Here is a 26,210-nt window from a genome sequence, read left to right on the forward strand (position 1 = left end):
AATTAAGAGAATGAGGCCCTCTGGTGGAATACTGTAGAAATAAGTTGAGAGCATATCTCATATATGTTTGTCAACTCACAATTAGAGAACTGCCGGAAGCATAAACATTTTCAATTCAATCTGAATTTATATTAATATACCGCTTTTTACAGCATGTTTTTACAACTAAAATAATATTTAATTCAAATTTTAATGTCTTACTATTACAAATGCTGTCAACTGAATTATAAATTCAGACAATTCATATTGAGTAAATGCATCACATTAAATCATGTTCATTTTGTGTTCATATGTTCAGATTAAATCATATTGCAAAATCCTTTTTTTTTTTCTGGCTAAATTTTTCATGGATCAAAGAGTTTGATTCTGAATGATTCTGATAGCCACTTCAGAAAAAAAAAAGGGGAGAATTGTCTGGATATATGAAAAAAGAAACCTTTATTTTACCCACCCTTCATAAAAATCTTACTTTACAGTGTTTCAAAAACTGAACTCGAGGTTAAACAGATCAAAAGAGCAAGATAAGATTTACAATACAGAGATGCCCTCAGAAACTCATCCTCTGTATAGCTTACATCCTCTATTTATAAATAATTTCAGACTATTATGTATATTTTACAGCTTATTTTGTACAGATCTCCAGGGGTAGAGGTTTTTAAAAAAAAATAGCTTTAAACATTTTAATTAAAATCACTCAGGAATGAAAAAACAAAACGTTGCACTGACATAGAAACTAGTCAAATGTTAACTGCATCAATTTATCTCCTAGGAAGAATTACAATATAGGTAAACCGTATAAAGGCCGATCAGTGAAATGTCCTCCGGTCGGATGTCTACTGTAGGCTGGGAATAATACGCGTAACAGCAAAAATGCACACAGATGCACTGCGGACTGCTGTGCCATTAGTTGCACTTTATCATGCGTAACACAATTCAGTCACATGAAAGCAGGTGTGATTAACAACAGGACAAAAAAAGACCAGAGTGCATCTTCCATTGCATAAAAACACTCACGTAATGAGAATCCTGGAAAAAAAAAAAGATGTAAAAACACACATAATGAAAGATAGTGTGCTTGCTTTGGGGTAAAATTTAAAAATACAGTGTAAGTTATAAATAAAATAAAAAAAGACAATTTTTAACGGTTGAATGATTTTGGTTTAAAATCGACTTCAAGCAACTTTAAGTTTGAACGTACAACCCCAAATCTAGCACAACAAAGGCAGTACAGAACACAGAAACAGGAAGCCCGTTCTTGCCACAGAACAAAAAAAATCAATACAGTAACTATGACTTTATTATACAATTCAGCCTTTTTTTCCTCTCAGAACTGTGATACACAAACTCAGAATTCTGATGTTCTTCTTACATCTCATAATTCATTTTCCCTCCAAATTCTGAGTTTACGTCTCGCAATTCTGTTTTATTGTTTCTGCCACAAAATGTAAAAAAAAATAATTATATTTTCTTGCAATAGCGAGTTTATATTCCACAATTCGAACTTCTCAGAATTTTGAGTTCATACCGTTTGCAATTCTGCTTTTATATCTTGCAATTACAAGAAAAAGAGTCTGAATTATGATATATGAACTCAATGATATACTTTATATGATAAAAAGTTGCAATTACCTTTTTTATTTTTTTATCCCATGACAGAAACAAGCTTCTATGCATTTCATTGTACTACAGTAACAATTTATAATAACCTACAATAAGGGCACCTGGGAGGTTTAAGGTTTAAATTGGTCCATAAAATGATTGAGAGGTAGTTTAAATGAGAACTGAATGCATTTATGTCCTAATCCCAACTGGAGAGCAACGGAAAGAAGGGATTTTGGTAAAACTTAGTGGTTTGCGAGTCCTTTCTCAAAAGTTGCGTCACTAACTTCTAAAAAGAAAACAAAAAAAGAAGCACCATTTTAGATGTTGATTCATCATGAGGTCAGAAACAGCTCTGACTGCACTGTAAGCACTATAAGAAGTGGTGGAAGAGTGTCTCGAACTACTTATAGATGTTTGAAAACAGAGTAAATTCTCTGTTCAACCCTCTACAGGCTGTGTGCATTTCGGACACTGTTCCTCGTCCTTGGGAATGAGCAAATCGCACAGAGCCGCTCGCACGCTCATTCTGGGCTCCCACGGCGGACCCATGTGGAAGTTCTGGTAGCCCTGACACACGCCCAGCTCCTCCAAGTCCAGCAAGAGCGACACCACGTCATCGACCGTCTCCAGGCAGGTGGGGTGGCGTGAGTAGACGGCGTGCATCAGCAGCAGAGGCTGGTTCTGAACGCTGACCTGGTAGAAGAAGCCCTTCTCGATCTGGACCACCGTGTCAGCCATGGTGGAGAGTTTGGAGCACTGCAGGAGCTGGAGGACGGGGCCTTTGGCCATGACGCCCACCCAGTGAGCGGGCAGCACGGTCTGGCCTAGTGAAGTGAACAGCTCCATCAGGCCTTGGTCTCGGTCGCAGTCGCTCTCTCCTCCTGCCAGACTGAAGATCTGGGTGATCTACGAAAGCAGACGTGACATTTACATGGTCTGACATGGTTGGTAGCTGTGGATGATCTTAAAATCATCATAATCATTTAATCTTGAATGATTTACATTTACAACGGACGAGTTAGACACTTTTGGGCACTTTAATAAAAATCTGAATTTCACTGTATACAAAAAAAAACAAAAAAAATCAAACCATAAAACCAAAGAACATCAAAAAAATATCAGGAAGCAAAATACGAACTGGTGATTTTTAGAGAATAGCAAAAGGTGTAAAAAACAACAACAACAACAACAACAAAAAACCTTAACTATGAAGATGATCCACTAAAGCTTTACAAATACAGTGACAAGTATGCATAGTCCTTTTATTAAATTAATAGATAAATAAAACCTCCTTTTTGTGAAATAGTTTACTTGAAAGTGTGCTTGTGCTTTAAAATAAATGTCACTTAGATATTTTGTTATATACAGTGGGGGAAAAAAATTATTTTATCCCCTGTTGATTTTGTACGTTTGCCCACTGACTAAGAAATGATCAGTCTATAATTTTAATTGTAGGTTTATTTTAACAGTGAGAGATAGAATAACAACAAAAAATCCAGAAAAACGCATTAAAAAAAAAGTTAGAAATTGATTTGCATTTTAATGAGTCAAATAAGTATTTGATCCCCTATCAATCAGCAAGATTTCTGCCTCCCAGGTGTCTTTTATACAGGTAAGAGCTGAGATTATGAGCACTTTCTTAAAGGGAGTAATCTCAGCTTGTTATCTGTATAAAAGACAACTGTCCACAGAAGCAATCAATCAATCAGATCCCAAACTCTCCACCATGGCCAAGACCAAAGAGCTGTCCAAGGATGTCAGGGACAAGATTGTAGACCTACACAAGGCTGGAATGGGCTACAAGACCTTCGCCAAGCAGCTTGGTGAGAAGGTGACAACAGTTTGTGCGATTATTCGCAAATGGAAGAAACACAAAATAACTGTCAATCTTCCTCGGTCTGGGGCTCCAAGCAAGATCTCACCTCGTGGAGTTTCAATGATCACGAGAACGGTGAGGAATCAGCCCAGAACTACACGGGAGGATCTTGTCAATGATCTCAAGGCAGCTGGGACCATAGTCACCAAGAAAACAATTGGTAACACACTACGCCGTGAAGGACTGAAATCCTGCAGCGCCCGCAAGGTCCCCCTGCTCAAGAAAGCACATGTACAGACCCGTCTGAAGTTTGCCAATGATTCAGAGGAGAACTGGGTGAAAGTGTTGTGGTCAGATGAAACCAGAATCCAGCTCTTTGGCATCAACTCAACTCACCGTGTTTGGAGGAGGAGGAATGCTGCCTATGACCCCAAGAACACCATCCCCACCGTCAAACATGGAGGTGGAAACATTATGCTTTGGGGGTGTTTTTCTGCTAAGGGGACAGGACAACTGCACCGCATCAAAGGGACGATGGACGGGGCCATGTACCGTCAGGGTCAGGGCATTGAAGCCAGCCAGAGCATTGAAAATGGGTCGTGGATGTGTATTCCAGCATGACAATGACCCAAAACACACGGCCAAGGCAACAAAGGAGTGGCTCAAGAAGAAGCACATTAAGGTCCTGGAGTGGCCTAACCAGTCTCCAGACCTTAATGTCATAGAAAATCTGTGGAGGGAGCTGAAGGTTCGAGTTGCCAAATGTCAGCCTCGAAACATTAATGACTTCGAGAGGATCTGCAAAGAGGAGTGGGACAAAATCCCTCCTGAGATGTGTGCAAACCTGGTGGCCAACTACAAGAAACATCTGACCTCTGTGATTGCCAACAAGGGTTTTGCCACCAAATACTAAGTCATGTTTTACAAAGGGGTCAAATACTTATTTCACTCATTAAAATGCAAATCAATTTATAATTTTTTTAAAATGTGTTTTTCTGGATATTTTTGTTGTTATTCCATCTCTCACTGTTCAAATAAACCTACCATTAAAATTATAGACTGATAATTTCTTTGTCAGTGGGCAAACGTACAAAATCAGCAGGGGATCAAATAATTGTTTTCCCCCACTGTAATGATGTTCAAGTTTGTCTGAAAAGAAAAGGCTGGAAATGCAAAGAAAAATGAAAATTATATAAATGAAAAATAATGCTGTTAAAAATTTGAGACAGTAAGATTTTAAAAAAATTCTTTATAGAAATTAAAGTTATAAAATAAATATCAATTCAAATTTAAGGTATAAAAATATCAAATTAATTAAAATTATAGGAATGAATTAAAGAAATTAATACTTTCGTTCAGCAAATATGCATGTCACTGATCATAAGTGACAGTGAAGACTTTTATAATGTTACAAATAATTTTTATTTCAAATAAATACTGTTCTTTTGAACTTTCTCTTGAAAAACGTATCAGGGTTTCTACAAAAATATAAAGCAGCACTGTTTTAAGAAATGTTTCTTGAGCAGCAAATGATTTCTGAAGTATCATGTGACAAATATATTAAAATATAAAATTATAATAACATTTCACAATATTATTGTTTTTACTGGATTTTTGATCAAATAAATGCAGCCTCAGGGAGCAGAAGAGACTTTAAAAGCCTTTCAAAGTTTTGAACAGTACTGTACTCACCACCGGCGTGGGCTCCAGTTGAAAATCTGACACATGCGGTTCTGTGTTCTGAGGTTCTTCTGTGTAATGTGATGGTGGTGATCCCACTCTCACCATCTCAATCTGAAGAAAACCGTTCTGAGACACATCGTCCCCCAGCGGCAGAGAGCTGATAACCTCACCCATCGGCAGTGGAGTGTTGTTACACAGAGGTACTGATCCAAGCATATGAGGCGCCGCCGACACGCCGGACACGTTGTAGTATAATCCCTGTGAAACACAAACATCCGCTTTCAATGGCCACCAACACAAACCATACATAACTGGATGTTGCAAAATTGAACTTTCTCTGGAAAAACTGCTGACTGGCTGAAAAAAGAACTAGATTTTTTAATGCCTATGAAACTGATGTCTGGAAAATGATGAAGAAAACCTTACCTGAGCATTGAGTCCAGAGGTGTTTGAGTACATCTCACTAGACACCATCACTGACCTCCCACTGCCCAAAATATCAGGATCCTACAAAAAGAGTTATTATTAAAATATAACATTAAACACAATCATGAATATATTTAATAAACTAATTAATTCATATTTCTGGACTGAATTACATGGTTGATGGTTACTTTGGTGTAATGCTGCAATCTCCTCATATCGAAATAACCATAATTACTGATCATTTTCTGACACTTAAAAACCATTAACTTCATTGTTAATCCCATATCCACAAGCTGGAAACAAGTTGTGAACTGAATGGCAGTTCTGACGTTTCTCACTTGACCTTTGTGATGCCATTTGACCAAAATGGAGGCAGTTTCAACACACATTTCTATTATGGCATTCTATGACCTTACTTGTCCTTACATGCATCCATTTCGCTATCCCGTAAAAACGAATAATTTAGTTTAACAGCTCAAGAGCTGTGAGCTTGTAATTGTGGTAATTCCGTCTCGAGGTGAAAGCAGCATAAAACTACACTGTTATTGTGCAACATTTAAAAATCAGAAACCTCCTCTGTGATGGACGGTTCGTCATCATCAATCACGGTCTCGACGAACGCATCTTCTTCATCTTCCTTAAAAGTGTAATTCCATTTCCTCTTTCCTCCCTTCCTGCCATTCATCTTATAATGCCTCAAGTCTTCTTCATCGTCATCCTTTTCAGACACTTCGTCGTCATCCTCCCAGGGGTCGCTTTTGAATTTCTGTTTTCTTGGTCTCCCCCGTCTCTTGAGCTTGGGTTTCACATTTTTCCTTCTTCGTGGAAGGGATGGATTTAGCATTCCCTGCATGATACAATAAAACAAGAAACGTCTTGCCAAATGCATCTTGCATATGTGTATTTGGCCTGTGGTCAGGTGATAACCTCACTCGAGTGATGCCATTTGATGTTAATCGCATAAATACGTACATTTGCTCTATGAGCATGAAGCTTTGACTGAAACTTGCACTGACGTAAGCGACATTTCTGCCTTTTCTTGTTACTGCCACCAAACTTGGGCTTGTCCATGCAGAAGTCACATTTGCCACAGTCGTCTTCACGAAGACACGCAACACACTGCCGGCACATCCTGCGATTGCGTTTCTTTGCAGCCTGTAATCAAGAGTAGACAGAGAAAATGTGTTTTTTCATTAATAAAAGATTATGTTAGATGTGAGTAGACCTTAAAAACAAAGGTTTCAAGTGGATTTATGAGTTCAGCAATAACCAGGAAAAGAATATTCCATGTCTAATTCATAATATGTTTTAACCATGTAAAGTATCACACATTAAATCAGCTGATAATAGTCAGAATTTTTTTTTTTTTTTTTTAAATGGAAGAGTTTATTGAGCCTTTTGCCAAAAAAAAAAAAAAAAAAGTATGCATGTGTTAATTTTTCTTTTTTGCAGAGCATCAAAAGCTGATACATCAGGCTTTTATGGTTCATATATTATGATAGCAGGCAATATGGAGCTAGTACAAAATAGAACAAAAATATGCAATTTGGTGCAACTGCTGATATTTATATGAAATTCTGATAGCTTGGAATGTAAATCAAGGAGATCTTACAACAGTATAGCAGACTACTTACATAAAATGCATATAAATATCAGCTGTCCCTCTATATCTTCCAATAATATTTCATAGTAAGATGATATTTAAATGTTTAGTTTTATGATCAAAGCTCATATAAAGGGGAAACATATAATCCAATACAATGATGACTGAGGGACAAATAAACATTCCTCATACTCACATTTTAACATGATTTTTCTAAAAAATGATGTACGGCTAATCAAGTAAACCCAAGTTGCTTCATCTAGTTTATTAAATTCTACAAAGATTTTCAGCAGATATTAAAAAAAGTCTATCACAACCTGAAAATTTTTATAATTATACTAAAAGGCCCCTCACTTGCTAAAAAGGTATAAACTATCAATCAGATGACAGAACACACGTGGAAGATTGTCTACAAGAGGTTAGAGATTGTGATGCTGAACCACTCACCCAGTCATCCTCATCATCATCACCATCAGGGACAAAATCCTACAAAACACACACAACAAAAACCTGGATCGGTATTTTAAGCAGAGCACTTTTTCCTAAATATGTTGCAACAGTGGTGAAGTGTGTAATTTCTGCACTATAAGCAGCACAAAATGAATTCGCCAGTCTCATGAATGAATAGTCATACACTGAACTGAAGTATGCGACAGATGAGAGAAAAAAAGGATTTAGCTACATAAAGCATGTACACTCACCGTTTTTACCACTTTCTTGTATTTGGGACATTGTTTCTGCAGGAGACAGAGTGACATTATGTTAATGGCGTTAAGTAGTTCAGCTACTGACAGATTATTTGATGATCTTTGGCAATGCTTTTGTGTATGCTGCAGCTGTCAGCCTAAAAATGTTATGAATGTGTCCATATTATTATTACCAGCATTTGTTTTCTTGGATGTTTTGTTTTCCCAACCTCCCACTGATCCTGCCCCACCTTGAAAATGATAATTAAAATTAAAAAACATTCAAAAGCATAAAAAAATTATGCAAAGGAAATATGATAAACAGAAGTGTTACATTCAAACAGAATCAGAAATAAAGGGAAATAACATTACTAGAAAAGAATAATCAAGAAAATAAAAGAATGAATAAAGAATACTACCAGAGAAATCAAGGATAATCTGGACTTTGTTACTAGCTACTTACGGTGAGCAAACAACTGTTTTGGCTCATATATTGAGAGCAGAACAAAAGGGAAACTAGGTTGTTTTAGCTCAGATATTATAACGCAAAAGTATCGCCAAAGCCTTATACCTCTCATGCAGCTAACATGAACACAGACAAAACAATACTGCTTCACTTACACTTCACAACATCAACAACAACACACAACAGATGAGTGATAAAGGCCAGGAATGACTTTCTGGCAAGCACAATAAAAAAAAAAAAAAAAAAAAAAGTAAATTAACAAAAAAATAATATAGCATTGAGACATGAGAAAAAAAGCATCCTCTTTACATAGGAAATACATACAAATTATGCAAATATGCTAAATATATATATATATATATATATATATATTTTTTTTTTTTAAATAAAATTTAAATTACATGATTTGAATTATTAAAATATAAAATAAGACATATGTAATATGCATATATAAAACGTATTCATATACTAAACTTTAAAAAACTAAATTGGGATATTTAAAGAAACATTACTACTTTATCAAAAACAGAAAATGTGTACTGCATTTAATACATGTGTGACAAAACTGTCATCTGTCAACACAGGGTGTCAGATGTTGTATTTCTCTTAAAAATCAGTTTAAAGCTGTTATATACTTTCAATTGATTCATCTATCAAAGTCGAGTGTCTATATATTTTAGACATGACAGAAGACATTTTTTTTTTATCTGTTGGTGATGTTCAGAGATGGAAAGAAAGAGGAAGCAGGATCAAAACATAGATCAATAACACTGATCTTGTTTAACAGATGAATCCAAAATTATGTTTGGAACATGTTTTATCCCAGTCTTAAAAATCAGTGACAGAAAGTAAGGAAAAGCAGGCCTGAGATCTCTTGCGATTGACTATTTAATGGTACATACCTTCCTAAACACAATATTTGGAGGAGAGTGCTTCTTCTCTGCTGCAGAAATGAGAAAGAGAGAAATCAGACAACACAAATCACACAAACATCAAACGTATCCTCTGCTGTTTGCTGAAATGAAGAGTGTAATTAAAAATTGCCATACGTTTAGTCCTGTAGCATCTGAAGCACAATGTGTCTCCGAACTTCTGAGCAGAAAATGGGCCGCCACAGCTTTCACATTTACTAAAGAAAGACAAACAACTTTGATTGTTAAGGAACTTTTTTAGGCCAAGTAAAGAAAATTTAAAGAATAAATTGAAGGGAGTATGTAAATGAGTTCTCTAAAAGTAACAAATTGAGTTGTATTCACAACAGATATAAACTGATATTCATTGCCAGTGTTTGGGGGTAACGCATTACTAGTAATTAGATTACTTTTTTAAGTAGCTAGTTAAGTAAAGCATTACTTTTAAATGTACAAGAAAATATCTGAGTTACTTTTTCAAATAAGTAACGCAGTTTACTTTGTTTTATTCACTGACACTTCTCCCGTCCCTGCGTTGAGAGAAACTGGGAGTATTTGCAGAGACATTCCATCAGCCGGAGACTTCACTCTTGGTGTCAATGGGCCTTTGCCAAAAATAGCACTTTTGGGTTTTTCGGTTATTAAAAACAAATAAATAAGCCAAGCCCAGGAGAGAAAAAGTAATGCAAAAGTAACAATGCATTGCTTTCCATAACAATTAACTGTGTAATGCAATTAGCTACTTTTTTATGGAGTAATGCAATATTGTAATGCATTACTTTTAAAAGTTACTTTCCCCAATACTGTTCATTATTTAATTCATTTTACAAAAACAACTGCTTATTAACACTTACAGAAAATCTCTCCTCCCACCCTATAACCTATACCCTAAAATTTGGAAATAATTTTAATGTACCATCTGATCAAACTGCAAAATTTCGATTTTCTACCTCAGTATTTCTGTCTTATTTTCCAGTGCCTTTCCACACTGAGCGCGAAAAAGCGAAACGAATATTGGACGCAATGATGCGCTGGAATAAAACAACAGATTCCTATGGATGCTTCCGCACAGACCGCGAACATTCGTGCACCGAAATGTTTTTACAAACCAGTCCAACGAATCTTTTCAGTATCTCAAAGCGAAAACGGGCCATCCAATAAGAGTTGAGCATTACATCACGTGGCCAGAGCAACTGCTGTTACCCAAATGGTGGACGCGGTGGCACTAAAAGCTAGTAAAAGTAGAGGACTTTCAACCAACATACAAAGAATATGTATGTCTGATCATAGAGATACAGTGGGTACGGAAAGTATTTAGACGCCCTTAAATTTTTCACTCTTTGTTATATTGCAGCCATTTGCTAAAATCATTTAAGTTCATTTTTTTTCCTCAATGTACACACAGCACCCCATATTGACAGAAAAACACAGAATTGTTGACATTTTTGCAGATTTATTAAAAAAGAAAAACTGAAATATCACATGGTCCTAAGTATTCAGACCCTTTGCTGTGACACTCATATATTTAACTCAGGTGCTGTCCATTTCTTCTGATCATCCTTGAGATGGTTCTACACCTTCATTTGAGTCCAGCTGTGTTTGATTATACTGATTGGACTTGATTAGGAAAGCCACACACCTGTCTATACAAGACCTTACAGCTCACAGTGCATGTCAGAGCAAATGAGAATCATGAGGTCAAAGGAACTGCCTGAAGAGCTCAGAGACAGAATTGTGGCAAGGCACAGATCTGGCCAAGGTTACAAAATAATTTCTGCTGCACTTAAGGTTCCTAAGAGCACAGTGGCCTCCATAATCCTTAAATGGAAGACGTTTGGGATGACCAGAACCCTTCCTAGAGCTGGCCGTCCGGCCAAACTGAGCTATCGGGGGAGAAGAGCCTTGGTGAGAGAGGTAAAGAAGAACCCAAAGATCACTGTGGCTGAGCTCCAGAGATGCAGTCGGGAGATGGGAGAAAGTTGTAGAAAGTCAAACATCACTCCAGCCCTCCACCAGTCGGGGCTTTATGGCAGAGTGGCCCGACGGAAGCCTCTCCTCAGTGCAAGACACATGAAAAACACCTGAAGGACTCCAAGATGGTGAGAAATAAGATTCTCTGGTCTGATGAGACCAAGATAGAACTTTTTGGCCTTAATTCTAAGCGGTATGTGTGGTGAAAACCAGGCACTGCTCATCACCTGTCCAATACAGTCCCAACAGTGAAGCATGGTTCAAGGTTCAAGGTTCTTTATTATTTGTCACATACACAACAGGGTATAATCAGTAGTGAAATGTAGGTCAGGACAGGTCCGCTCAATTGACAGTGCAGAAAAAGAAATATGAAACATAACACGGAATATATATATATATATTTATATAAATAGGAAGAATTAGATAAAAAGTAAGAAAAGATAAAATAAACTAAATTAAAATAAGGAGTAAAATGTACAATGAAATAAATTGTGCAATACAGTCTACTGTGGATTTAATAAATATTAATATAAACAGGGATGTGGTGGTGGCAGCATCATGCTGTGGGGGTGTTTTTCAGCTGCAGGGACAGGACGACTGGTTGCAATCGAGGGAAAGATGAATGCGGCCAAGTACAGGGATATCCTGGATGAAAACCTTCTCCAAAGTGCTCAGGACCTCAGACTGGGCCGAAGGTTTACCTTCCAACAAGACAATGACCCTAAGCACACAGCTAAAATAACAAAGGAGTGGCTTCACAACAACTCCGTGACTGTTCTTGAATGGCCCAGCCAGAGCCCTGACTTAAACCCAATCGAGCATCTCTGGAGAGACCTAAAATGGCTGTCCACCAACGCTACCATCCAACCTGACAGAACTGGAGAGGATCTGCAAGGAGGAATGGCAGAGGATCCCCAAATCCAGGTGTGAAAAACTTGTTGCATCTTTCCCAAAAAGACTCATGGCTGTATTAGATCAAAAGGGTGCTTCTACTAAATACTTAGGACCATGTGATATTTCAGTTTTTCTTTTTTAATAAATCTGCAAAAATGTCAACAATTCTGTGTTTTTCTGTCAATATGGGGTGCTGTGTGTACATTAATGAGGAAAAAAAATGAACTTAAATGATTTTAGCAAATGGCTGCAATATAACAAAGAGTGAAAAATTTAAGGGGGTCTGAATACTTTCCGTACCCACTGTATATTCATATACAGAAAATATATTGTATGAATATGTTTTTATGCAGCTCATGGTATTTATATAACAAAGTATGTTTATGACAAATGACAAGCAGGTAGCATTCAGTCCATTATAACATACAAAGAGTGTATGTCTGCCTATTATAGAATCAAAATCCATTTTAGATCACAATCAGAAGTTATTACGAGCACTCGATGATGGTTTAAAGTGGGGTTTGAACAAAAACATTAATTACATACATTCTGAAATGTAACTTGATGGTAATTGTACCTCTAATTATATTTTCTTGTAAGCATTATGGATAGTTTGTGTTTCTAATGAAGAGCCAAAAGTTATTTATCTTAATTTAATGCTGTATATTGAGCAGTGGACGATGTTAAAGGCATTTACAAGATACATAGGCTACATGAAAAAAAATGCATTGCTGGTCGGCGCCACCTAGTGTGCACGCGTGAATTAGCAGAAGATGATCAATCGTTTCGCGCTTGGTGTAAAAGCAACATTCGTCAACGATTCGCCTCGCTTTTTCGCAACACGCTCAGTGTGAAACGGCCTTAAATGTCTGATCAAAATTGAGTTTAAGATTAAAACAAGAACAAATACCTGCCAGTCGGCTCAGAAAAATCTACTTCATTCAAGGGGAAAACAAGTTTTGTTCATTTTGATTCTCAGAAAACAAGACTTAATTTCTTCAATTTGCATCCCAAGTAAAAGCATCTTAATTTAAGGATGTTTAGATATTTATATTGAAAAAAAAAACAAGACAAAAATAATCAATTTTGCAGACTTTTTTAAAGACCTTTTAAGGCCTTCATTTGTGGAATGATGATTAAGGCAATTTTTTAAGACCTGCAGAAACCCTGAACTGGATGCGTGAAGGACCTAGTTAAAACTAGAGCATATAAAATAGACTTTCTAGGTGGTATAAAATGAGTCAGATTTGTTCACCTGAGAAAAGGAAGACATTCCTTTATGGTCGCTGTTCCATTACGTGTAGTCTCCGGAACATTTGGTGAACTTACAGTCTGATCTGAGAATGTATCCTGAGATTTTGTAGGACTAATGGGCTCCAGAGAGGGACAAAGCCAGAGTCGAAGGGGTGGCTCAGTGCCATCTTTCCCAGGTTCAATAGAGGAAACGATCTGTTGGGAAACATTGCCCACTTTTACAGCTGGAGAGTGAATGAAATTCCGTGTCACAGATGTGTCGATACTGAGCGGCGAGACCCTCGTGAGGCGCGGAGGGCTGTGAAATTCAGCGTTGGGGGTCTTGGAGAGGCTGCTGTCCCCTGTAGGTGAGATGGGGATGAGTCTGGGTCTTTGGGATGTCAACGTCGGGTTGTGAATGATGCTCTTGTGTGTTTGGGGTAAAACCTCAGGCGTGCGGGTTGGATCTGGGACGGGAATGGCAGTTCTTGATGCGAGACTTGAACGTGTTCTTTCCAGTAGAGTACGAACACTCTACATATGCCAAACAACCACATAGAAAAGAAGAGAATGTTTTAAAAAATATTGTAATAGTATCATACATGGTTAAATTAAATTTGAAAAAAATCTAAAAATCCTAAAATTCTGGAAATTTTACTCCTGGTTATTTAGAAAAGTCTTATAAATCTCAAATAATTAACGCATTTAAAAAAATTTTTTTTATTTTATATTAAATTATAAAATTCACAAAAAAAATCCTATAAATAGAAAGACTTTTTTACATTTAACAATTGAGCAGCAAATCAGCAGATCAAAGCATATAAGAATTAATTCTGAAGCATCAAGACTGGAGTAATGCAAAAAAAAAATAAAAATCAGCTTTGCATCTCAGGAAATAATTACAACAGAAAATATTTCACAATATTAGTGTTTTTATCTGTATTTTTGATCAATTGAATGCAGCCTTGGTGAGCATGAGTCTTCTTTAAGAATCATTAAAAAATCTTCATCATTCCAAACTTCTGACCCATTGTGCATACATAATATTCTTTCTAACAATGCAAACAAAACCCAAATCAATACAGATAGCTACACAAACCTTAGGTTTAGGGTGATCTGCATGCAATCCTTTCTTGAAATCTAAACGAGTAAGTCCATGTCTAGCATTTCTGGCAATCGGAGGCCGACCTCTGCGTCGTTTTACTTTAGGACTGTGAGGATATGAAAAGTACGAAAGTCAGTTTATCAACTGAACATAATCAACGGGTCTAAGGCTGATGTTACAAGGGACAACTTTTTGAGCAATGCTGCTGTCAACGGGACACCAGGTGAGACACAGGGCCTAAAACCAATCAGATTTGTCACCCATTGTCAATGGGAAAGTGCCCAAGCAACATTGTTCAAAAAAAGTTGCTTGGGAAAATTGCTCAAAAAGTTGCCCTGTGTGCCATCAGTCTATGGACAGTTATTATCAAATTAATTAAAATGTTCATAAAAAAAAAAAAAAAAAAGACTTAAAGTTGGGTCCTAAAGTGTGAGACCACTTGTGAAAATGCATCTATTTAGCTTTTTTTTTTAGTAACATTTCATTGCATTCAAAAAGTCAACAAAAATATGTAATGCATTTCTGAATGTCTTCATATTTGGATTGTCTTCTTTTGGATTAATGAAAGCACTCCTGAAAGTTACATGCATAAAACTTGATAATCATATTCTATAGCATGATTTAAGAAGCTTCAAATGGAAGCAAGAAAATCTTATCTGTACAAATATTTACAAAGAAATTTTTATATTTATATATCAAGTCATTTAAACACGTTTTAAAAATAGTATTTTACTAAATAATGCATTTTATTTTTAATTTATTACTAATAATTATTAAACATAGAAGCTCAAATGTGTGATCTGCTGGGTTCACCATATAATTTTTGTATTGCGATAATAATGTATGCGTGACATAATATTGTTATACCTCTAACACAAACTATAATATATCCCACTAAATGCAAACAAATATCAGGTATAAGCACATACACATCGTTATTGGTCTTTCTGGTGATCCATTCACTGCTCTTGACACCTTCACCGCCATCATCTTCATCCTCCTCCATTGGCTTCAACCAATCAGGTGGCGACTCGACCGTCACCTTTCCAGGTGCACTGTTCTCCACTGCATTATCCTCAACAACAGTAACAACGTCTGCTCCAACCGGCACAGTCTCTTCCGGTTTCGTTGTCTCCGGTTCAGCTGATGCCCTGTTCAGCTCATCCGTCATGTCTGATCCCGTACTCTGGCCTTGAGGCCTCTGTATTTCTAGTAGATTTGTGAGACCAATGGTTTTGAGTCATGCCAGGAAGAGTCTGGACGCTGAACCGCTGGCTCACATTTTTAAATAAGAAAAATGACTTTGCTGTCCACAGAAGTTGGAAGTAGAAATTTCATCTCAAAATGTTACAAAGAGCTTGGCTTGCATAAAAAGTCAAAAATCCAGTGCTTCATCCATGTCTTTAGTGGTTATGAATTATTATACCTGTAAAGAGAATGCAGATATTACAGGGAAGAACTAAATTAAACATCAAATTATAGATGCAATAAAATTATTATTACACAGCACAGTCTGTGGTCATTTTTCTGGTTAATGTATTTCTAAAGACATACTGAATTTCTAATATTGAGATGAATTGCAAACCAATCACACACACATACAACACTTAACATCGTCACTGATGATTAAAGAAATTACTAAAGAGAAATATGATTTTTTTTTTTTACATACTTGTGTGTGTATATATATATATATATATATATATACCAATCACTATTTTATTAAAACACTTCAGCAACAGCTTCTAAGAAAGTCTTTGCCAATGCAATGTAACCGATGTAAATAAAACCTACTTTGCTACTGCAAAGACTCAAGCTAGCAGAAACACGTTAGACTAGCGTGAAGGAGAATATTTATAGAACGGGGCTGAAACGAGCGGTTGCCATGGTGACAGAATTGCAGCGAGCCCAGCAGCGATGGCAGGGAGGTCGATACAAATGGGCTGACAACATTCGATACCTGCAATGCAGCGCAATTACTATGGCAAAGAAATGCGCTACAGTGCAGCAAGCAGCCAGCGCTTGTTAAAGTTTGTTTAATGGAAAATACTTCATTTCCTGAAACCCTAATTATATGTAATTAAAACAGACTAACTGTTTAAGACAACTGCTGAAAGGTTGATCAAGGTAATAAGCACTTTCACAATTAGAAGAACAATAAAAACCCAATAAAACAGATGTAATCAACATCTCAGCAATAATAAAATCTCGCTGTGGGTTTCAGCTCAAATCTGGGTCACAGGGTGATTTGTATATTGTAAAAATGATGATTTCAGTAAGATGACTTCTTGATAAAGTTAGCAAGTCAGTAAGGAACTCACCGAATCGGTTTAGTAACACTAAAATCTCAAATGCTGAACTTAGCCAAAAAGTAACAAATACAGCAACTCATTATCAACACAAATTTCTTCATCTTTTTAACTGCTAAGAAGAAAATATACCGATCTAGCAATTTTCAGTCATCTCTAATATAACCAAAAATTAACAAATGCAGCAGCTCATTGTCAACACAACTTTAGTTTCTTCATCTTTTCTAACTACTAAGAAGAAAATATACTAAACTAGTAATTTTCTGATATCTCTCACACATAGCCAAAAGGTAACAAATACAGTTGCTCATTATCAACACAACTCTAAATTCCTCCTATTTTCTAACTACCAAGTATAAAATGTACAATAATTATTTTCTAAAGAAAATATGAAACTGTGGAAGTTTCCAAATATGTTTCGTTATTAATGATCAAACTGTAAACTCTTATGCATAAGCTCATTCAAGGTAGTCACGATTAATGTCTGTAAACACTTGCAAACAGCATATCTCTCTACAGATATTGTTGCAAAATATATAGTTTGACTTGGCTGCCGTACAAACACAGAAATGTACCACAATAAACCTAAAAAGCAAGCACATTTATTTAATCAATCTATTCTAAAAATCAGTAAAACTTGTCTCAATTACACTTAAGAGGACATTTAAACACATTTAAATGTTTAAAAGAACTATAAAAACGAATTCCCAAAAACGTAGTTTAAACAACACGTTTTAACTACGTTAACAGAAGCAAAAACTTTCGTTTGCATTTTGATTATGCGATCATCAGATCAGTGTTTATGATCATTTGGGAATATTGTGTTGTTGCTCTGGATTATGAGGTAAAATAGTCGTTGTTTAAGTTTTAACCACCTTTTGCAAGAAGCATATTTAGTATGCCCCAAGAACAGTGACGTTTCATACATATAAGAAGTAAACATATTCTGCATTGTTTTTAATATTTAGATCTGAAATGTGTTAAAAGTTAACGATGTGTGTTATTATTATTATTTTTCATATATGTTTGCAATGCAATTGACGTCGGTGAAGCTTTGATTTATGTTACATATTTTTTTAATTAATTGACACGCTAATTGCAAGTTGATTTGTTTGGACTCGTGGTCTTAGTACCGATAGAACAATTTGCTGAAAGGGAACTAAAATAGCGCGATGCACTTTTTTAGCGCAAATAAACTTAAAACTTAATGCTATTAAATAGTTTGTGCAATTACTAACATTTCTGTTTTGCGATAACGTGATAAAAAATGAACGGTGTGCAAAACAAACAGATCGTAATAAATCGACACGAGTTTCGCCAGCCTCCATTACAGATCGCTGGAGTGAGGAATGCTGTCCCGACACGCGATCAAAAACACGTCCGATAGAACGTGACATTTATCGACGGTACGATCAAACCTCGCGCGCTTTGCAAGCGTATTCCATTTGCAACGTCCCTTATTAATTGTGACAGATTTTAAAGACACGATAAGTTTATTTTGCACGACTCCACAACGTCCATTTCGCTGTGCTGAATGAGCTCAAGCAGCCCCCCCCTTCACTGTTGACCCTCCCCTTCCACGCTCCCCATTGCTTTCAGCGATGCAGCCTCGCAAACGACTTTCCGAACGCTTTCTGCTGCACGGAACCACGCCGATCTTTCGATTCTTTTACTACAGCGATATCTCGAAATTATGACGCTATCTGCGTTATATAAGCACGCGTTTTTGCCATGCACAAAAACAAACAGTGCACCGAAGACCCGCAGTATTTAGACATTCTTACCTCATCGCGTCTCGCGCAGTCGATCGAGCCGTTCATCTGCGCCTCGTTCTCTCCGATCAGCGATACTTTCGGTGATCTACTGCGCATGCGCTGACACAAGCATCGTAGGAAGTCGATCCTGACTGAGGTTTCGAACAATTAAATTTAGCGGTAGAACAGTCGGTCAGCGTCCTGCAGTAATACTCCTTTAATGTAAAACAATAACGCTAGAATAACAGTAACTGCAGGTCCTCGGAGTTTGCTGGTTGGCCCATTTGATAAGCGCGTGCGAATATATATATATATAATGGAACGTTTTATGAAAATCGCTGACTCGCGCGTCGCTACGGTGAATTGTAATGTTTTCTCGGTAGGACGTACCATCGTCCTTTATCCAAGATTAATAACACCAGATTTTGCTCTGAGCATATCTGAGTTATTAGTTTACGTAAATACTTTAATATTTGGCGCTTAAAAATAATACAAAACGCCTTTTGCGCGAATTTATAATCCAAATCCGAGAGGGACTTTATTTATGTAAAAGAATTACGTGCAACTTCTCAAATTTAAACGCCAAAAATGATCAGGGTCAAATAAACATATCTTTGCCACATTATAACTGAAGGGCCTTTGCTTTAGTTTCACAGTGAGATATATCTAAGTGGTACTTTAACACTTACATTCTAATAGAGATTTTCCGATTTAACTGTTGGTAATCGCCATCCTAATTCTTAATCATTTATGAACCTAATTAATCTTACCGTGAAATGTCTTACCTCAGAATCGCACCATTCCAGTTAGAGAGGTCGTTGACGCTGATCAGTGATCAGAGCAAAAGCATGACATTTTGACATTTCACATGGACCAGAGTTATAATTAAGTAATACTAAATTTTTAAAAAATGTAATATTTAATACATATTTTAGAATGAGCCAGTTTTCAATCAATCATGCCACCCTATAAGAAAAATAAATGTACTGTTTAAATGCATCAGAATTTAAACTTTGGTCAGATTTATCATTGTAAGAAGTCTAGAAAATGTTAAAATAATTTGGCCAAATTTGGACTATAGAAAACCCCCACAAACTCTTAATAATGATACCTTTGTGTAGAGGCACAAGAAATAACAGACATTTCACCAGCAAGAAAAATATTTGAAGCTTTTTCCAGTTTACTTTTTTTAATGCTCCATACGTGGTTATGATGAGATTATTTAAAAATCTAAAAAATGTAAGCACAACAATTCAGTGTTGTTACAGCACCATTCAGAGAGTGAAGCCAAGGGTTACATGAATGCATGTACAATGCAGAAACACAATGAGTGTCGTTCATGAAATACAGTTTCAACAAACAACTACTAAGACACTGACTCTTCACAAACGTGAGGCGACTTCAGCAGCAATGGTTCTTTTCTCTGTAAGATCAAAGATAAAACCTCAGACTGTCAGGAGAGTTGCTTCATGGTTGAACATCATGTGCAAACGGAATGCATAAAAGATGAAAAGATGATAAAAGGGAATGTCTGTAACCTTATCTGTCCTTGTTAGTTCTCAGGTCTGTGGTAATTGGGTCGTGTTGGATTGTCTGGTGCAGCATGAGGGCCATGAGACCTGCACGATTTGTCATGGCTGTTCTTACATTGCGCTCCTGCTCAAACAATTCATCCAACTTGTACCACTAGGGGAAGAGAAGAGATAATGGGAATGAGTGTATAAATTAAAGATTAACTGTAAGACTGATGAAGGATAATGCAATCTTGTCTTGAAATGGCTTTGAGTTTATTATTACACAACTATATTCTTTGACCTAAATAAATAATTTCTTTCCTTCAAATAAATGATTCCTTTGCATATGCACTGACCACTCGGACTCGTTCCAGGTCCACTTCAGCCCTGCGGAGTTTCTCCCAGCAGTAGTGTTTGTTACACTTGCGTTTGGACACCCTGCAGTATTCTCCAGTGGGTTCGAATACATCACGAACCAATGGACACCCACAGACCTCATCCGCAGGGACCTGCATGCATGCATTCACAATTATGAATAATGTCCTTAATATCTATGCAGATTGGGTGTTTATGTATCAAATGAATGTGGTAAAGTACCTTTGGGTCTCTGGAGTGTTCTGGACAGAGAACCTGCAGTCTCTTACAGTAGGTTTTGCTTTGTGGATTGTAAACATCACAGAAAAGCCGTGTAGCACTATATACCATGAGAAAAAGAGCAGAAATAATCTAAGCAGAGACTTTGTGCAAAACATTATCTGCTATTTTCAAAAGGCACTAACGGTGCACGTAATGATTTCCTTCATTTTACATGCAAAGAAATTAACAGGACTCTTGAGAAATAAACAAGTATGCTAACATTAGATGAGAACTCCAGGCATACAGTCAATAAATATTCTGAAAGACTAATTTTACACATCAAATTGGTCAAAAATGACAGTAAAGGCATTTATAATGTTACAAAAGATTTCTATTTCAAATAAATGCTGTCCTTTTGAACTTTCTACTCAAAGAATTCTGAAAAACAAATTTGTATAGTAGTTTTCCACATTTATGATAAAAAGAAATGTCTCAGCAAATCAGCTCATTACAATGATTTCTGAAGGATCATGTGACACTGAAGACTGGCGTATTGATGCTGAAAATTCAGCCTAACATCACAGGAATAAATTATGTTTTAAAATATATTACAATAGAAAACAGCTATGTTAAGTTGTAATAATATTTCACAATATTACTTTTTTTTTTTTTTTTTTTACTGTATTTTGATCAAATAAATGCAGCCTTGGTGAGTATAAGAGACTTCTTTCAAAAACATGGAAAATAATTTATCTAAAAAAATACAGTTATGAATATAAAACACATATGTTTACTTACCCCTCTATGCGAGTGGGGTACATGGAGCCAAATGATGTCTGACTCTCATACTGGTTAAAAGTAAAAGACGAGACATGAACATCATATTATTTCAAAAACACAACACTAAAACATGTGACCACTGTTTAAAGGTCTATGCATCACAATAAGTAAAAACAGACAACTTAAATACAACACACCTTTGCATAGCACCTTTCCATGTGACGCAGCGCCACCTTGGGGTTAACTGGGTGACTGCAGGACACACAGAAGATTTGCAAATCTGTGTCGTCATCGCCCTCATTGACCTTCGGGGAAAAGAAAAGCAATGGGCACTGTTATGTGGTCTGAAGGATCATGTGACACTGAAGACTGGAGTAATGATGCTGCTGAAAATTTAGCTTTGCATCACAGGAATAAATTACATTTTATTTCATTGCATTTGATTCATTTAAAATATAAGAATAAACAATTCTCTTGTAATGTATTTACAGTGTTTTCAAAGCAACGGAATGCTGACACCAGTGCATTGGACTATGCTTATGAAGGCCCTCACCTCTTCATCGTGATGCACAACCTGCTGTTTGGCTTTAGCAATGATGCCTTCCAGCTCGTGGAACCGTTTCTCCATTTCAGTGAGTCGCATGCGAGCTGACTGTTGCTCACGGCGGATTCGCTCTAGAAGCTTCTTGCCCTGTTCTTCAGCGATGCACGGGCTCTGCTGCCATTGCTGGATACGCTGGGGCAAGATCTCATAGATTCGACTGGCAAGACAAGAAGACAGAAATTTTCAGGGTCTGTCTAATCCCCTACATCCAACTCTCTACAACTGTAAGGCATTTCCAGGTTTACTTGGCAGCGAGCTTCATGCCGCAGTCATCAGAGCAGTATTTGGAGTTGGTGCGTGCAGCTTCGACACATCCGGGTCCGAGACACTGTCTGGCTCCTCCGCTGTCCCGAACCTCTGGCCGCTCGCTGTGTCTCACCCGGTCGCGGTGCTTCTGTTTGGGTTTGTGCTTCCGAGACTTATTCTCCTCTTTCTTATGAATGAAAACAAAGTCCTAATTAATTTCCATTTTAAGCACAACAATTTACTTCAAGTCAAAAAACATGTCTTCTGTGCAAAAGTCCTTCTTCAGGTTAAGCATTACATTTATATAGTTAGCAATATTAAACACTTTCTGCACTGAAGTAACTGATAAAGTGATCATCCAAACATTTTTTTTTTGGTTGTTTGTTAAAATGTGAGTATCAAACCATTTGGCTTTTAGGGAAGGTTTATTTGTACATCTCTCAATCGTCATTTGACTGCACTGTATTATGTTTTGCCCCCACGGAGCTTTGATAATTAAACATTAAATAAAGATTTTAAATATCATCTTACCAAGACATATTTTTGGGGGATACAGCAAGACAACTGATATTTATACTATGCTATACTGTAAATGTCTGATTGATTTTCATTATAATGTTTATTGTATACAAGCTTTCACAAATTCTTCTTACTTTTTGGCCATATGAATATCAGCAACTGCACCAAATATTTTTGCTGCATATATTCTGCATGTTTTTACTCGGTTTGGGCCTTTGAATAAAATTGAGCTCTATATATATTCTCGTCTAGCCTACCATACGATCCATAAAACCTGATGCATCAAATATGATACACATCGAAAAACACAAATACATAATGTAAAATGCATATTTTAACTTAAAAAAAAATAATAATAATTTGTCTACAGGTTAAATAAAAGTTTAAGCATTTTATGCACATATTTTTAAGTCTTTACCTTTTTTTCAGATCGTTTTTCTCTTCTTTTCACGTGCTTAACTTTAACAGCTCTCTTTCTCATAGATGAATCAGCGAATGAACCATCATCATCGTCACTGTTCCAACCCTGGTTAAAAATAAAAACAAACAAAAAGTTTAGGCACAACCATTTCTGCCAAAAGAAGTATTGTTAATCACATCCAACAGACATAATGGAGTAATTTATTTACTGCACATGCATCAGCATAAAACATTTTGCATGATCTAAAGAAGCTACATTTAGAAGTTTTATTGGTGATTTGATATATTTTGCAAACAGTAGATTTTTATTGTTTCCCATTCAAGAACATAGGAGCTGTTCTTGCATTGCTGGAAATATGTCTCCAGAAGTTTAATCAAGATATCCAAGTGGGCTAACTTGGTAAAAAGGTATTTTATGTTGCTCTTAAGTGTACTGTAGCTGGTACCGTGCTGTGTTCTCCATACTTTCCGGCACAGTACTGCTGATACAGCTCCAGCTCATTCTCACTGTAGTCTTCAGACAGCGTGCCATCTTGATAATCTCTGCCCTTAGACATGGAGCACTCCTCATCCTTCACTCGCAACATTTTCTGAAAAATTTAAAATAGGATGGAAAGTTAAAAAAGGGCCGGAAACAGAAAGGTTATAGGTTCCAGGGTTATTTCAATATCATCGAGATACTATTACAGTTTTTACTTATAGCTTAAATTATTTAAATAATTAATTTATTTGAATTTAAATAAAAATTTATAATTACATTTTTTTTTTTTAGATTTTAGTTAAAGAAAATTTAATTTTGATGTGTCTTTGTCATTTTTTAATATCTATCTATATAGTAATTTATTAATTTTTATTTCAGTTATTTTAGTAAATGAACAAACTAAATAAAAATGAGAAATGTTTCCTTGGCAACTAGATTAAATAAAAGAAATGTAAGTTTTTAATACTTTATTTTATTTTTCAGTTATTGATATTTTTATTTTAAGTAACAAAAATGCTTTTATGGTTTTAGTTTTAGTTAACTATAATAACCCAGACTCACTTCAGACTAATTTTCTCTGTAGTAAGTGTACTGAAATTGCCCTGGATAAATGTGTCTGCTAAATGGAAACTACTAACAATCAATAAAAACACCTTAAAACTTACAGAACCATTTGGGAATAATTGCTGAAATGCAGTTATATTATTAGTCAAGAAACATTATCATACCTTAAAATATACCATAAAGGCATATAATAGAAAAGACAAATCATTGGCAATATAACTTGGATGTTGTCTCTTTTACAAAAGTGAAACTCACCCTAGCACGCACTTCACACTGTCTCAGCCGACACTTCTGCCTGATCTTATTCGGGCCGCCAAACTTCTTCATGTCTTTACAGAAGTCACACAGTCCACAGTCCTCTGTGCGCATGCAGGGTTCACATTCTCCACACATGCGAGCTGAGCGCTTAATCTGAGGACAAATCCCAAAAATTCCCCATAGCCAGTCCAAAGGTTAACAAACAACACTTTTTTTTCAGTCACGGTCTTCACAAAGGTCATTGTACGAGAGTAGCTTTATCAATCAGAATTTCTCACCCGTGACCCACGCCGTCCATCCGACTTGAAATCCGGTGTGTCTTGCTGGTTATCTGTCCCGTCTGCCTCCGATTCTTTCTCTCTGCTTTTCTTGGGGCGGAATTTGATCTCTAAGGATTCATTTTTACCTAGATCGCAGGATGTACACACTCAGGGCTGTTGTTGATGCTATATTGTCATATAGTATTTAAAAAATTGTTTAAAAAAATAATATAATAAAGTCTTAATAATGAAAAATAAAATATATAAATATAATTATTTAGAATTTTTAAAACAAAACAAATAAAAACAAGTATATAAAATAAAATTAATAATTCAAATTTCCTTACTTCGACACTTTTCACAGTACCAAACACGGATAGTTTTGGCCGTCTTCTCTGATATATGAATGCAGTCTCCATGAAACCACTCATTGCAGTTGTCACAACCACTGTGTACATGAAAATAATTTGAAAGATGCAACTGAAAATATTTAGTTTTACAAAGAAAAAGCATCCTTAAAAAACTGCATGCAAACATTTGAAGAGAAACACATCTTACATCATAAAGCAGTTGATGTCTGGTTTGCGACAAACGCAATAAACAGGTGCGTTGCTCCGGTTCAGACTCATCTCCGGTCCAGGAGTTTGCTCCATATCTGACACTTCACTGTCCTATAACATAAGAGAAGAAACTGAATGTGTATTTAACATAACATTTAACATGTGTATTACATTATCTGTATGTTCTGTAACTACTTCAATCCAGACATTTACATATCAACAACTTTCCTGTTATACAGTCTACCTGTACACTTTATATTTTTCATACTGTATAAAGAGTTTATTATGCTGCAATATGCTATATTTTATGTATTCACTGATACTTTGTGATGCCAAACCTCCATTTAAACGATTTGTGTAACAGCTATTCTGAGCTGTCATGGCCATTTGTATTACCTGTTACATTCTCTCTCTCTCTCTCTCTCTCTCTCTCTCTATATATATATATATATATATATATATATATATATATATATATATATATATATATATATATATATATATATATATATATATATATATATATATATATATATATATATATATATATATATATATATATATGTAACAGCTTTATTTGGCTTTTTATATTTTTAACAAAACAGTAAGATGTTTTTGACATGAACCATGGTATTCTTTCACATACGTTCGTTCAGTATTGTGATATACCTGTACCACTGTACCGCCCAGTTCTTATTATAATGACAAAACTAGAAGAATTACAAAAATATTTCACGTAACTTACCATGACAGATTTGTCCGGTTAATGTCCAAAAGAAAGGAATGCCACCACAGTCATTCAGAACATCTGAAGCACAAAAACTAATAGGCTGTCATAACCAAGGTAAACTAAACAGGTGTGCAGTGAATTGATTTAATATTTCACTCCTTTTGTTTACAAAGCGGAACACTGCACAACAACATGTACTTCCGCTTCCACTGCTACGATTCTTCTTCTACGGTTTAGAT

At 36.0% G+C, this 26,210-nt stretch overlaps 2 protein-coding genes across 3 annotated transcripts; both read right to left on the bottom strand.

The window, feature by feature from the left end:
• Positions 1-421: 421 nt before the first annotated feature.
• mbd1a (methyl-CpG binding domain protein 1a) lies at positions 422-18,866 on the bottom strand. 2 transcript variants are annotated; one of them, XM_058784682.1, is made up of 14 exons: positions 18,490-18,866; positions 15,326-15,822; positions 14,391-14,502; positions 13,314-13,825; positions 9,332-9,411; positions 9,185-9,225; positions 8,011-8,067; positions 7,832-7,867; positions 7,578-7,616; positions 6,500-6,682; positions 6,099-6,374; positions 5,528-5,608; positions 5,111-5,359; positions 422-2,508 (listed from the first exon to the last, which is right to left on the bottom strand). In XM_058784682.1, the coding sequence occupies exons 2-14, from the start codon at positions 15,565-15,567 to the stop codon at positions 2,041-2,043; spliced, it is 2,376 nt and encodes a 791-aa protein (XP_058640665.1). In that variant the 5' UTR covers positions 15,568-15,822; positions 18,490-18,866; the 3' UTR covers positions 422-2,040. The 2 variants fall into 2 exon arrangements, with proteins under 2 accessions (XP_058640665.1, XP_058640666.1); XM_058784683.1 differs by lacking the exon at positions 8,011-8,067 and having other exon boundaries at positions 18,490-18,865.
• A 1,131-nt stretch (positions 18,867-19,997) lies between these two features.
• Positions 19,998-26,197, bottom strand: cxxc1a (CXXC finger protein 1a). The gene is made up of 14 exons (XM_058784685.1): positions 25,987-26,197; positions 25,240-25,352; positions 25,029-25,129; positions 24,700-24,827; positions 24,419-24,574; positions 23,565-23,708; positions 23,117-23,224; positions 22,179-22,366; positions 21,883-22,090; positions 21,527-21,634; positions 21,348-21,397; positions 20,571-20,667; positions 20,330-20,482; positions 19,998-20,145 (listed from the first exon to the last, which is right to left on the bottom strand). Exons 1-14 carry the CDS (start codon positions 25,987-25,989, stop codon positions 19,999-20,001), a joined length of 1,704 nt encoding a protein of 567 aa, XP_058640668.1. The 5' UTR covers positions 25,990-26,197; the 3' UTR covers position 19,998.
• Between the last annotated feature and the right edge of the window lie 13 nt (positions 26,198-26,210).

The sequence above is a fragment of the Onychostoma macrolepis genome, chromosome 08 (genome assembly GCF_012432095.1).
Source record: "Onychostoma macrolepis isolate SWU-2019 chromosome 08, ASM1243209v1, whole genome shotgun sequence".
Taxonomy (NCBI): Eukaryota; Metazoa; Chordata; class Actinopteri; order Cypriniformes; family Cyprinidae; genus Onychostoma; species Onychostoma macrolepis.

Bases quoted from the DNA above. Each gene is read 5' to 3' on its own strand.
- mbd1a (XM_058784682.1), bottom strand. From the start codon at position 15,567: ATGACGGATGAGCTGAACAGGGCATCAGCTGAACCGGAGACAACGAAA. The intron at 9,412-13,313 runs GTGAACAAATCT...GTCTTTCTTTAG, and splicing joins GAATGTCTTCCTTTTCTCAG to TAAATGTGAAAGCTGTGGCG. The intron at 6,375-6,499 runs GTACGTATTTAT...TGTATCATGCAG, and splicing joins TTCATGCTCATAGAGCAAAT to GGAATGCTAAATCCATCCCT.
- cxxc1a (XM_058784685.1), bottom strand. The intron at 22,367-23,116 runs GTAAAGACTTAA...TTCATTCATAAG, and splicing joins AAAAACGATCTGAAAAAAAG to AAAGAGGAGAATAAGTCTCG. The intron at 20,668-21,347 runs GTAAGTAAACAT...CATGGTATATAG, and splicing joins TACCCCACTCGCATAGAGGG to TGCTACACGGCTTTTCTGTG.